The 12,858-nt window shown below is 54.6% G+C and overlaps 1 protein-coding gene across 5 annotated transcripts; it reads right to left on the reverse strand.

Annotated features, from left to right (window-relative positions):
• Positions 1 to 706: 706 nt before the first annotated feature.
• TBC1D20 (TBC1 domain family member 20) lies at positions 707 to 11,610 on the reverse strand. Of its 5 annotated transcripts, none has more exons than XM_069034274.1 (8): positions 11,482 to 11,610; positions 9,065 to 9,250; positions 7,859 to 7,942; positions 6,206 to 6,392; positions 5,317 to 5,418; positions 4,304 to 4,445; positions 3,467 to 3,654; positions 707 to 3,333 (listed from the first exon to the last, which is right to left on the reverse strand). In XM_069034274.1, the coding sequence occupies exons 1-8, from the start codon at positions 11,522 to 11,524 to the stop codon at positions 3,060 to 3,062; spliced, it is 1,206 nt and encodes a 401-aa protein (XP_068890375.1). In that variant the 5' UTR covers positions 11,525 to 11,610; the 3' UTR covers positions 707 to 3,059. The 5 variants fall into 5 exon arrangements, with proteins under 5 accessions (XP_068890375.1, XP_068890377.1, XP_068890376.1 ...); XM_069034276.1 differs by having other exon boundaries at positions 7,859 to 7,939; positions 11,482 to 11,589; XM_069034275.1 differs by lacking the exon at positions 11,482 to 11,610 and adding an exon at positions 11,086 to 11,314.
• Positions 11,611 to 12,858: the final 1,248 nt, after the last annotated feature.

Here is a 12,858-nt window from a genome sequence, read left to right on the forward strand (position 1 = left end):
AAGAGGAGCCCAGAGCATCCCCGGGTACTGCCAGCCCCTCCTGCTGCCCCGGCGCTGCTGGGGACGGGGCTGTCCCCGAGGGAGGGAGAAGTCCAGGGGTTTCCCATGCCACGGTGCCCCCCAAGTCTGCAGGCTGCACCCACGGGAGAGCCCCCATGCACCGGCCGGAGCCTGGGCGGTGCCACAGGGGCAGCAATGTTCCAGTGTGGCATCACCGCAGCCCCCGGCCGTGGGATTCGTCTCTGCGCAGGGACACTGCCGAGAGCAGGGGGGACCATGGGGCAGCTACGGTCACAGCTCACTGGCCATCACCACTGCCCTCCTGACCTTACCAAAGGTCAGGGCCACACGGAGCTGGTGTCCAGCCCCCAGCATGGCCTGCACAGGTTCTGAGTCACACATGGCAGTGGCCTCTTGGCTGCCCCAAGGTGCCACATACCTTCCACCACCACTCCTCCTACCCCCTGCCACCCAAAGGGTCTCCCTCCCAAAGGGCTCCAAGAGCTATTGAGAAAATGGCTCCTGTACAAGCCACAGGGAATTAAAAAGAGCTAACAAGGCTGCCAGCCTTGAGCCATCCAGCCAAACCTACTTCCAGCCTGGTGAAGGCAACTGTATCATCCCAGCTCAGTGGACCATGCCCTGGGTATTGGGCATCATGCCCGGGATCTCCTCCTGCAGCCAGGCACCTGGCCTGGGGTACAGGGCAGGCCGGGAGGTCAGGCTATTTCCAGCCCCACGCTGCGGACGGGGGGGACACCCCGGAGAGCCAGCAGCACACACAAGGCCTGGCGTTGGCCCAGAGGGAGGCAGATGGATGGAGAGCAGTGACCAGGGCACGCACGCACCCTTTGGCTCTGCTCCTGCTCCTCTTCCCACGGGGTTGCTGGGTGTGAGGCCATGCTGAGCTGGCCTGGCCACTGCAGGGAAGGTGCCAGTTCTGGGCCACAGGGTGCCACAAGAGCGGATCTGGCAGCCCCGGCCTGGGGAGGGCAGGAAGTGTGTTTAGTAACTGTTTATTTTACAGTTTTAGGGTTTGTAGAAATCTGCATTTACAGGGGGTGTGTAAGTCTTTGTACAGAGTAACTGAAGCACCCGCAGCCATGGTCTCCTCCCAGGCCCTTCCCCCTGCCAGGGACAACACAAGAATTAAAGTGCATCATGGCCAGGGAATGGAGGGGCTGCAGGGGCTCCTCCTGGGGGGCTTCAGCCATCCTCCTTCAGGGTGGTGTACAGAGCGGTCCTGGGCCCTCCAGCAGCATCCCCAGGTCACCACACTCTCCTGCAACCAATGGTTTCTAAAGTGCTAAGTGACCCAGCTCCCAGTCCTGCTCTGCTGCTCTGGGAGTGCCAAGGGAACAGAAATTGGCTCTGCCTTCAGCCACACTGGGAGGAGCCCCCTGAGCAGCCCCAGGTCTCTCCAAGGGCACTGGCACCATCGAGGAGAGGAGGGAACAGGTCTTGCTGCCTGCCTGGACAAGGGCAGTTTCACACACTCCACATTTCACCTGCAGAGGCAAAGGGAACTCCTGCTCAGAGCTTCATGGGAACATAAGTCAGGAATGACAACTGCCCACCTGCCCTCTGGCCAGAAAGGCACAGCCCTTCCATGAGCAAGGGCCCACGGGGCAAACCAGAACATACCCAGGGCAGTAATGGGCCAAGAGGGGTGCAAGTGGGGGGTGCTGAGCTTTGCAGGGGATGAGTTTTCTTCTCTATCCCCAAATCCCTTCAACTAACACCTCCTTTTCAGGTGTGCAGCCCCTGGGCATGGCACAGATGGCTTTGGGCACAACAGAGCAATGATGAGGCAGCGGGAGGGAGCTGTGAGGGACAGGTAAGGGCACTTGAGGGAGATTTAGCAGCTTGGGGGAGAGGTAGAGGCATAGAGTGTCTATTGGCTTTGTCTCAGTGGGACACCGAGTTGTCTAGAAGGATTTGCCGCTTAGCTTGGAGGGCAGGGAGCGCTGGGACTGCCAAAGGGACTGGTGGGGAGATGGAAGCTATGCAGGGGTCAGGGTGGCCTTTCTGATAAACCCCTCATGTTGTTTCCAGAGGCGATGCTGAAGCCTGATCAGCTTGTGGGGGAGGTTTTTTGACACATTTCCTAGTGCAACTTCAATCTTGTGCAAAGTGTTTCACAAGGTGGAAAAAGCCTTTCTCCATGTGGGCATGTTAGTGTCCACTTCCAGAGCTATTCAAGAAGTCTGCAATGGGTGTTTACAGTGCCACCAAGACTGGCGGTAGCATAACCTGGCACATGACAGCACGCACCTTCGGCAGGGTGACTGCACTTGTGTCTCACTTCACTGACCCCAGATATGGTCACAGCACTGCCAGTGCAGCAGTGGCAGTGCCTGAGAGCTGAGGGGAGCTAAGGTCTGCTCCTGCCCCCTGCAAACAGATCAGGCTGCAAAGATGAGGAAGCAAAAAGAGCCAGGGAATGTTACACACTGAAGAGAAGCTCACAGCATTGTGCTGGCAGGGGTGTGGGAAAGGTTTGGCGCTACTCAGACGGTGCCTACAGGACAGGGAAGAGCTGGAGCACCGGCAAAGCTGAAGGCAGATCGCGGAAGCAATGAAGAGCCAAAGGGCTGCCCTGTTCCTCAGGAGTGCAACAGCCCTCTGCCCCCACACACGCAAGCACCCAGACCAAACCCTGTTGGACTCTCTCCTCCAGGCAAGGATCTGCTCTCACTCCCACTAGTTTTCCCCAATGGAGAACGCAGGATCATTTGGGCACAGCCCACACACAGCTCTCCTTTTGTACAGTCACCTGAACAGCCAAACTTATCCATACCTCTGTTTCCTCAGGGGACAGCGGCAGTGCCTGTCTGCTCACCCTTGCACAGGGAGAGGGGAACAAGGTGAGCATGGTGTGGGGAACCGTCCTGCTGGGCCGGTTCCCTCAGTCTGTCACAAAGGCCAAAAGCGTCACTGGACGCAACAATAAAAAAAAATAATCTTCAGACAGGTCGTTTCTGGACACGTCCTTCATCAAATATCAGCCCTTCCCACCCGGGAAGGATGCAGTGACAGGGAAGGCCCTTCCTCCGGCTTCAGGGGAAAATCTGCAGTTCAAACTTGGGTGCCCACTCCAGTGCGCTCTTCACAACAGCCAGGGCAGCTGCTCCCAGTGCCACCGTCAGCCCCATCACTGCCAGCTTGACAAAGCGGTTGGTCCGGGGCTTTGTCAAGATGGATTTTGTCCGCTCCTCTCCTCGGAGCCGCTCCTCCCCTCGGAGCCGCTCCCTGAAGCGCTGCCTCAACACAGTGTCTGGTCTCTGCTGCACTGATGCCAACTCAAAGTCCTTAAAAGTGGAAGCCGCAGTTCTGCAAGAGAAGGAACTGGTCAAGGAGTGTCCCCCGCTCACCTTGGAGACCAGCCTCCAGTCATGAAGATCTCCACAGGGAGGCAAGACCTGGCAAGGGGATGCAGGGAACACATGGGCTGCTCAGCACTCACCGTTCCGCCTGAGCTGCCTGAGCTGCCTCCTTGGTGAGTTCGGATGGTGGGAACTGGACAAAAAGGTCCCCAGCTTTGCTGATCAGGGACTCATAAGGAAGGTCCTGTGGGATCTGGGACAGGAGGTGGTGGACAGAGGCCATGTCACACTCGCAGTCCAGAACTTCCTGCTCCCGGTGCAGCACAATCTACAGAGGAGTGAGAGGAGGACAGACAAGGAAGTGGGGACAACTTCTTGGCACATGCTGGCACTTGTTTCAGAGCCAGAAGAAAAAAACACTTCCAGCTGAAAGACCTTCTTCAGGAGGACACACTGCAGTGAAGCATTCATTGGGAAGAGAAATGCCAAACCCCTTCTGAGACTCTGAGGCCGTGGAAAGCCTCTTTCAGGGTACTTAGGTCTGTCTGCTGAGCAGAGCCTGCTATTAGCAGGTCAGAACCTCAGCAGGGTTTAACTCCATGACTTGCCCTCTGCCATAGGAGGATGGGCAGGGGGACGCATAGTGCAGGGCTGTCCCCAGCCAGCCAGGCATCCCAGCATGAGACCAGAAGCAGGACCAGCACATGAAAGGAAATAAAAACACTGTATCATGCTGCCTCCACAGCACTGAACTGGTGTGGCCTGCACATTTGGACACCCTCAGGCTGCCGAGTTCCCCTGGATCCCACCTGCCCTTTGCCATCACCAAGGACATCACTGACCTTGGGGGGCTCTGCAGAGCAGGGTGCAGCTGGGGACAGCACCAGCACTGGGTTTGCCAGCCTCCCTCTGCAGCCCCAAACTCCCACCACCTCAGAACAGCGCAGTTAATCCCTGACCATTCCATCAATACCTACCACAGCCGCAAAATAAATGGGCATCAGTGGGTGGCAAGCCAGGAAGAAGTCATATAATCGCACAACGTGCCGGAAGTCGGACAAAACGTGGCCAAACCAAGTGATCAGCCAGCTGAGAGCAAAGATGGTTCCCACCTCCGCACTACAGAGAGAAAGAACCATTAGGTCAGCCTGGAAACAGGGATGAAATGCTCCCAAAGCCACCCCAGCCGTGCCTGGAGAAATAGAGCTGGCTGTCAGTGGAGCACTGAACCCACCCCCAAAGCAGGAACTGCACCTCTGACACAACTCCTAGGCACAGTGATGCCACTACTTGTGTCACATCCAGTGGGGGCCACAGCAGAGGCCAAACGCTGCTTCCAGGGGACCCTGAATGTGTGATGTATCATGGCACTGTCTGGCTTGCTGGACTGAGGGCAACTGAAGCCCTGCAGCACAGCCAGATGTTTGGGTTCCTTCCCACCCTGAGGGCTTACGAATTCTGGGAGTTTGCAATCAGGGTTGGTACCCAAAGACATCCTGGCTGTGAAACAAAAGACACACCTGCCCAAAAAAGGGTTCTGAACTGACTCTTCCCATTCACCTTCCTGCTTCTGCTTGATCTGCCCAGGCACACTTGTATGTCCCTAATGCAACATCGGGGAATTATCCCCAGAACTAACAACAAACCACAGCAAGGTGCCACCAGCCACACAAGTGGTCACGTGAAGCAGTTGTAGCATTTTGTACAACACTGTCCCCAAATCCCCAGCCTTTCCAACACAGACTGAACACAACTGGGATGAAGATGGCAGCATGTAAAGCCCCTCCAGACAGGCAGCACAGGTTTGAGCCTGCTCAGAAATGAGTGTCACATGGCTTTGGGGTGTCACCATCAGCTGTGGGACAGCTGTGGACTCCCTGAAAAAGTCACTGAGGTGCTGGGGATGTGCTGGTGCAAACGGCCCTGTGAACAGTAACCTGAGACCAGCAGCAGTGGAGAGCCAAGAGGCTCTAAGGGAACATTTGCATACCTCTGCATGAAGTCATGCACCTCAGGGTTCACGCGGTCTATGATGGGCATCAGGTAATTTAAAATGTGCTTGGTATTATCCATCGTTGGGTCCATAAAATCCCTGAGGAAAGATTTAAAAGAAGCTTTGTGAAGCAACAATGTTAGCTGGCTCTCCCTCCAGGGAGGCAGCAGAAGGTGAAGTACATGCAAGAAACAGCCTTGCTAGCAGAGTGGCCCCCAGACCCAAAGAATTCTGTCTCTTTGGAACAGCCTCCTTCCTGCTTGGCTGGGACACACAGGGCTGAGCTGCACACAGAACCCAGGCCCAGACCATCATGCTGCTGTCAGCTGACACTTCTTATTTTGCTGCTGTGCACACAACAACCTCAAAGCCTTTCCAGCACCCAAGATCTAGCTCCTGCCTAGGAGAGGAGAGATAATCCCTCCAAACCACATTCCCCAGCTGGAAGCCTGCTCTTATTTCAGTGCACAGACAGGAGAGACTCTTCATGTGAAGTACAGGACACCGGCAATATAGACCACAGTGCCCAGGGCTATGCAAGGACAAGTGGGAGGCAGGTGCTGAACCAGCCCCCCGGACTGGAGAGGCTCTGACAGCCACACAACCATGAATAATGCATGTTTGTTGGCTTTTCCAGCTCCAAGAGATGCTACAAATTAACTGACAGCCGTCAATTATCCCTTCCCCAGGGCACAGCTCCCTGCAAAGCCATGTGCTGTCGTGGGTCAGGCTGCCCTCACAGCACCCCTCTGGGTACACGCATGACAGGAAGCTGCTTTAACCCAAGGCTCTGCCTTCCCAACTCCCTTTCCAGGCCAGCTCCACCTGTGCAGGTATCCCCACAGCCTGAGGACACATAGTTGGCTCCCCTCCTCCCACTGAGTACCTGAGATGATGCGTTGAGAGCTTCTCCACCAGTGCCGTGGCCAGCCTGTCCCCCACCACCAGGAGGAAGGTGACCACGATGTCATGGTATCCCTGGTAGTAGTGCAGCTGGGGGTTGCGCTTGAGGACGTGGAGGATGATGTCGATGAGCTCCTCCTGCAATACTTCCCTCTGGTCATCCGGCATCCCTGTGGGAACAGCAGAGGTGGCACAGCTGTGTCACCTACCAGTGCCTGCTGTGGGAGCAAGGACGACTGTGGTGTGCAAGGAGCACCTGTGCATTTACTAAATTGCCTGATCTCAAGGGAAGCGGTGCAAAGGGGAGGGAGGTAAAACTGGCAGAAAAAACTATCCAAAGCCCTAATGCTGTCTCCCAAAATTCTCCAGGCCCAGGGAAAGCTGGCCAGTTGCTGAGAGGTTTAATCTTTAGATCTGCAGAACCCTTATCTGCAAGGAAGCCACTGTGGAGGATGAGAGCAGGGTTTACTGATGTTTGCACAGTGCTGCTGTGAAGAGAGAATTTTCTGTACATCCAGCACTGATGAGGATGTTTTAGTAATTTTTAATTTCCCAGGAGATCTAGGAAAAAATTCAATGGGACCCATTTTCACAGAAACTGTGCCAACTGCATCAGAATGCAAGGCCTCCACCAGAACAACTTTGTATCAGTCCCCTGCTAACAACGCGTTTAGGGACAGGATGTCACAGGGAAAACATTGTTCCTGCCCTGCACAGCTGCAGCCAGTTTCTGGCAGTCCTTGTCAACAGATAAAACGCCCAAAGGCCAAGCAGAGAGTCCCAGCAGAGATCCTGCAATGACAAAGTTCTCCTTTTCCTCTGCTTTACTAATGTGGTTAAAAATAGGCAGGAGGCTGCCATTCAAGGGCAAAAAAATCCGTAGGAGCAGAGCCTTCAGGAATCAGGCCTGCACACAGCATCCACGCCTGCAAGAATCAGAGTGAATCAAGTGTTTACACAAAATAAAAGTGGCAGAAGGGGGAAGCAGGTTCTGGCCAAAAATAATGACTGCTCTGCACAGAAAGCTGCTGGATTTAGCATTTTATAAATAACACAAGGCACAAGTCTCTCATCAGAACTAAACAACTGCAAAACCATTTTGCTTCTAAATGTTCCAAGTTCTATTAAATTTGGTGCAAGAACCTGATTTTGAGACTGTTTTATACCAGGGGTTGTTCTAAGCACACACAAACCCACCTTCCCTGGCCCTGAGCTAGACCATGGACTAAAATAAACCAAAGCAAATGGCTTGTTTCTCAAGCTTTCCATCTGTCCTAATCTCAACAGGTCATAGTGCACAAGATCCATGCAGGATCCGTCCTCCCTCTGCTGCAACTACCTACCGGTAGCAGCCTGCTGGCAGAGGGGCTCAGTGGGGCAGGGGAAGTGCAACGTTGAAAGAGCCACATCAAAAACCATCTGTGCAGAGACAGCTGAAGGAAACTGATGACTGCAGAAGGGCTTCACTGCAAGAAGCAGCTGCTGTGAGCTCACCAGAAAAAGGTTTTCTAGAAGGCAGGCCCCTGGAGTAATGGAGTGTCACCTTCTGCAGCCTCCCAGGGAGGTCTGAGCCAGGAGGAGCCCCACGGCATTGCTCTTGCCCCCACAGAGTGGGAAGAGCAGAATTCCCCCTCACCTGGTGGGAAGCGGCGCAGGGATCGCCGCACATCCAGTAACACTTGCTGGTAATCCTTACTGTCCTCTCGTAGCTCCTTCCCTGCTGAGAAAAAGAGGAACAGGGTTCACATGAAGTAGTGCAACCATACTGGGAAGAGAATGAGGTGAGGGAGCTGGGAAGATCCCTGCTGAAGGTGGACATGAGGCTGCACACACTCCCTACTGCACTGTATATCCCCTTTTTCATGTCAGCCCTGTCCCTGCACTTTTACTGCCACACATTCTGACACTAGCAGCAAATGAGGCAATTATTTCTTTAAACAACACATGTTAAAGTGCTTAAACTGACAGCACTCCCAGCACTCCTAGAAACATCTCTGCTCCACAGTTTTGCTGTGCAATTCAAAGTGTACTCAGCAACAGAACCGGAAAAGTGCTGTGGAGACCACAAAGAATCATTTATAAAATAGAAACAATTCAGAAGAAAACCTCACCCAGGATTAGCTAAGACAGTTAAAACAGAAAAGTTCAGCAAGCCAGCAGATCCTTTCTATGCGATCATGTGAAGTTAAACATTGTCTTCCAGCAGCTCTGGTCACCTTACATCACCCCTAATGTCACCCAGCTCTTGACTGAGGCGGGGGGATGCACATTTCCAAACGACCACAGAATCAGGAACAACAACAAAACCTGTCCTAGGTGACTATAAAAGCTACAGGACCCAAAGCTCCTGCATTGCTAAGGTTTAAAAACCATTTGGGTACTTCACCAGGAAGGTTGTTGTCCCTGTGCCTCTTCTGACCAAAAACCACACATGCTTCACACAACAAACTACTTCCTGCAAGTGACACCTCGGGAGGATTTTGGCCATGCCAGGACTCAGCACAGCCACTTCTTCATGGGAGCAAAACAAATCAAGTCTGACTCTTTCTGCTGCAGGTGAACTTACATATGTCAGCTAATGCTCAGGGCCACGCTGACCGCATCCATAATGAACTGATTCCATGACTATCACTAAAGGAAACAACAAATGTTGTTTTCAGAAGTCGTGTATTGTTTACATACAACACACTATTGGTGCTGCAGTGAGTTCCCTTTGTACATGAGCTTAGTGGGAAATGCAACACACAGAGGGAAAAGACAGGTCAGAAAGCACGTTCCTCCTCTAGTGACAAAGGTCACTGAGCTGTTCTTCCTGAGCAGCTGAGTCCAGGCTGTTCCATACCTGGAAGAGGGGGCAGGTCGTCTGTATTAACACTGAGCAGCTTTGGCCACACTTTGCACCGGATCTCATCCGTCAGGAGCCCGCCCTCGCTGATTGCCATCCGCCTCAGCACCGCCACGTCGATGGGGTCACTGTTCAGAGCCTGGTAAATCTCTGCCACTTTTCTTTTCTTCTTAGCATCAAAGTCTGCAAAAGGTCACAGAGATGTGAGCTGACAGGCAGTGCCAGCACACAGCGGGGTCGAGCAACAGCCACTCACAGCGATGTCACACACACACACACGAGGGAGATGACACAGGACAGTCGTCACACTGTCAGGACAGGGGTGACTGGTGGTGACTCCTCCAGCTGGGTGTCCCCATTTCTGCAGGCTCAGCATTGGGGGCACCTCAAAGGGCACTCTCACTGCTTGCCTATCAACCCTGGGGGTCCCACCGTGGGAGGCAAATGTTGCTTCTCCTGACACGGGAGCCACCACCAGTGTCCAGACAGATCCCTCAGCTCCCATCCTTCCCAATGGCTCATGGCTCCCTAAGGGACCAAGACAGCTCTGCAAAGCCATCCCAAAACTCTTTGCTCTTTGATGCAGCTGCCAGCTCGGATGTCAAGTGTCTCCTAAGACCAGAACTTAGCAAAGCATTCTAAAAAAGTTAGGAAAGTGTTCCCAAAGCTGTGTTCCTACCAACTCCCAGGTGCAGCCGTCCTAGGAAAAAGCCTGAGCATTTCCACTGACAGCAACAGACATAAGAAAGGACATAATTATACCAGAGTTAAAGAATCATAAGCACACTGACTTGTCCTACAACAAATCCAAACCTGCCAGCCATCAGCACACACAGAGCTCAGCAAGTAGGAAACAATTCCCACTGTTTTGAGGAGCACAGGAACTCGGGGCAGGGAGGAAAGGGGGTATTACACAAAGCACATGGTGCTTGGGTTAGACACACTTACAGGACACCAGAGTGCTTCCCAGAGAGCGGAGAAGGGACACTACTTCACACCACATGGTGGAATTTGTCACCGCTGCCTCACGTGAGGAAGGAGAGAAGTGGCCGAGAGCCACTCGATATCCCACACTGGAGGAGTTCCCAGTAAGGAGGCTTTGCTGAGCAGCCGCAGGACTGGAGTGCAGGATGACGACACAAACGCTGCTTTTCCCTAAAGGCTTTTCCCATAGATGCAATGACTCTCGGGATCCAAACAGGAGTCGTTCTATAAGGGCCGTGTCTATAAGATTTGGGGTGGGAGGAATTAAAAGGATCTCGATGGAGAAACAGCTGTTTCCCAAGGCCGCACCCTCCCGGCAGCGATAGGGGAGCTCATTCCTCTGCCCACGTGGCACCTCAACCACTGCCCTGGCCCTCTGCCTTCGAGCTCCCGGCTGGAAGTGCAGCTCTCAGCGAGGTCTGAAGGGAGCTGGCAGGTCGGCAGGCTGCTCACATACACGGACGATAAATAGGTCGAGCAGTGGCTGCTCTCCCTTCTCAAAGACCCTTTAAAAACACTTCTTGGATCAAAACAAGCTGTAATAGCCTTCGACAGAGCTCCGCCTCCCTCCGAATTCCAAGTTCCTGGTAACATTAAATCTCCTATCGCTCATACAGTGACTACAGCTTCTTTTATTTCCTTTCCCGCCCCTTGTACAAGCAGAGTTATTTGCACAACAGAAGCCAGCTCTGCTCAGCCGGTTCCCTATTCCCAGCCAGTTCCCTACCCCCAGCTGTTCCTGATCCCCTGCCACACGCACACACTGGGCTGTCACATACCGATGCCTGGAGAAGGAGGAGACAAAGCCTACGGAAGAAAAAACTCCTGTTCACACACAAAGAACTTAAGGAGTAGTGGGAAGGAAGGAGCACCTCCTCTCCGACTTAATGATAAAGACCCCAATAATTACACTTTTCAAACACACAGTGGACAACAGCTGCGAGTATTACCAAAACCAGTGCATTTCAAAGCATGTTTTATGCAACCACAAGACCTTAACTCGCAGGTTCACACTTGGAAGAAGAGACACAAACCCAAGGTGACGGCGGTCTAAAACCCAGATGGGTCCGCCGGTGCTTCTGCAGCGCTGCAGGCACCGAGCACCGGCACACGGCCTCGCCAGGTCGGGCCAGACCCAGCGCTGCCGCAAAGCCCTCGGTCACTGCCGGGACCGCCAGCACCAACCGCGCCCGGCTGCTTCCTGTCCGCCCGAGCCCGCGGCGGCCGCACAGTCGCAGGGTGGGCCGAACCCTCCGCTGGGTCCCGGGACCCCCGGTTCTCCCGCCCGCTCCCGCCGGGGCGGCTCCGAGCGCAGCGCCGGCCCCGCCCCGCCGCCAGGGGGCGGCGCCGCGCCCGCAGGGGGCGCTCCAGCCCCCGCCCCCTCAGCGGAACCACCGTCCCCCGCCCGCCGGGCCCGGCCCAGCCCGTACCGTGGCCGCCGACACCGTTGCGCGGCGGGCTCTGCCGGGCCATGTTCCCGGGCGCTGCGGCGCATTCCGGGCCGGACACCGGACCGGGCCGGGGCTCCGCGCTCCCCGCGCCGTCCGGTCCCGTCCCGCCCCCGCCCGCTCCCCCCGCCCCCCGCCTGCCGGCGCGCGGGCGGGACGTCACGGCGCCGCAATGCGCAGGCGCGGCGCTGCCAGGAGGGTCACGCAGGCGGCGGCAACCGCGCATGCGCAAACGGGAGCGCGCAGCCTGCACGCGTCCGCCCCGGTGCGCCTCAGGGGTTATTTAAAACAAAACAAAAAACCAAACCCCCAACCCTCCCCGAGGTCCAGGGCACGGGTTATTCCCAGCGCTGCCGGGGGCGGGTAGCACACCCACAATGGTGCTGCACACAGTGGCTGTTGCCACCACATAAAAAGTGCCCGTAAACCCTCCAAACTCCCCCGTCAACGCTTTGAGACACCGGCAGTGGGAGAACAAGCGCCCGGCACTTCTGTAAGGGCTTGTCAAGTCCACAAAGCTCCTTCCGTGCACAGGGTTCCGTGGTTTCCTTGTGCAAGGGCTGACGGGCACCGGGACCATCCACCACTCCCAGTTTCCTCTTCCACACGTCTTATCCTGGTGCAAACCTCCCTTGCTTGGAATAACGAAAGAACTGGGTTAAATGTCCTGCATGGCTCAGAACCAGTGCAAACAAGCTGTATTTTGTCATACTGGGTGCTTTTACGTTACAGCACATTGAGGTAACAGTCAACACAGTCCAACTTTCACATCACTTTAGGATATAAAAGATTAAGTACAATGGATTTCCACTGGATGAAGGCATGGAGAAGAAAGCTACCCTGGTGTATGTGAAAAACCTCAACTCCTGCCAGCAATCCTCACAGAAAGGGGCAGTGTTCCATGTCCCACAAATCAGTTTAATACAGCCCACATATTCCGTCCTAAAATTAACTAAGCAACGTGGAAGCACGTGTCCATCTCCTCTAAAGAACAGATAAGGGATAAGTGCCTAGGACAAGCAGGAGCTGCAGTCGAGGCATCAGCACCCACTGAGGAACATGAAGATCACTCAATGTCCAGGAGAACAACTGCTGCAATGGCTTTGGGATGAGAGGTCACTGACAGGGACAGGGGCCATTGTGCCTGCAGCCACACCAGCTGAGCCACCCTAGCAATAGGTGATGGAAAACAAGTCACAGAAATCCAGTGTGGGGCAACAGGCACAAACAGCTAACGACTGGTTCATCATCTCAATTCCCCACCATCATGGCTGAGACAGAAGAGGAGGGTTTTTTGTTATGGCAAAAGATCCTTCTCCCAGGAGATACTTTGGCTTGTGACATCTGTGTAAGGCTTCT

Source organism: Aphelocoma coerulescens, chromosome 20 (assembly GCF_041296385.1).
Source record: "Aphelocoma coerulescens isolate FSJ_1873_10779 chromosome 20, UR_Acoe_1.0, whole genome shotgun sequence".
Lineage (NCBI taxonomy): Eukaryota > Metazoa > Chordata > Aves > Passeriformes > Corvidae > Aphelocoma > Aphelocoma coerulescens.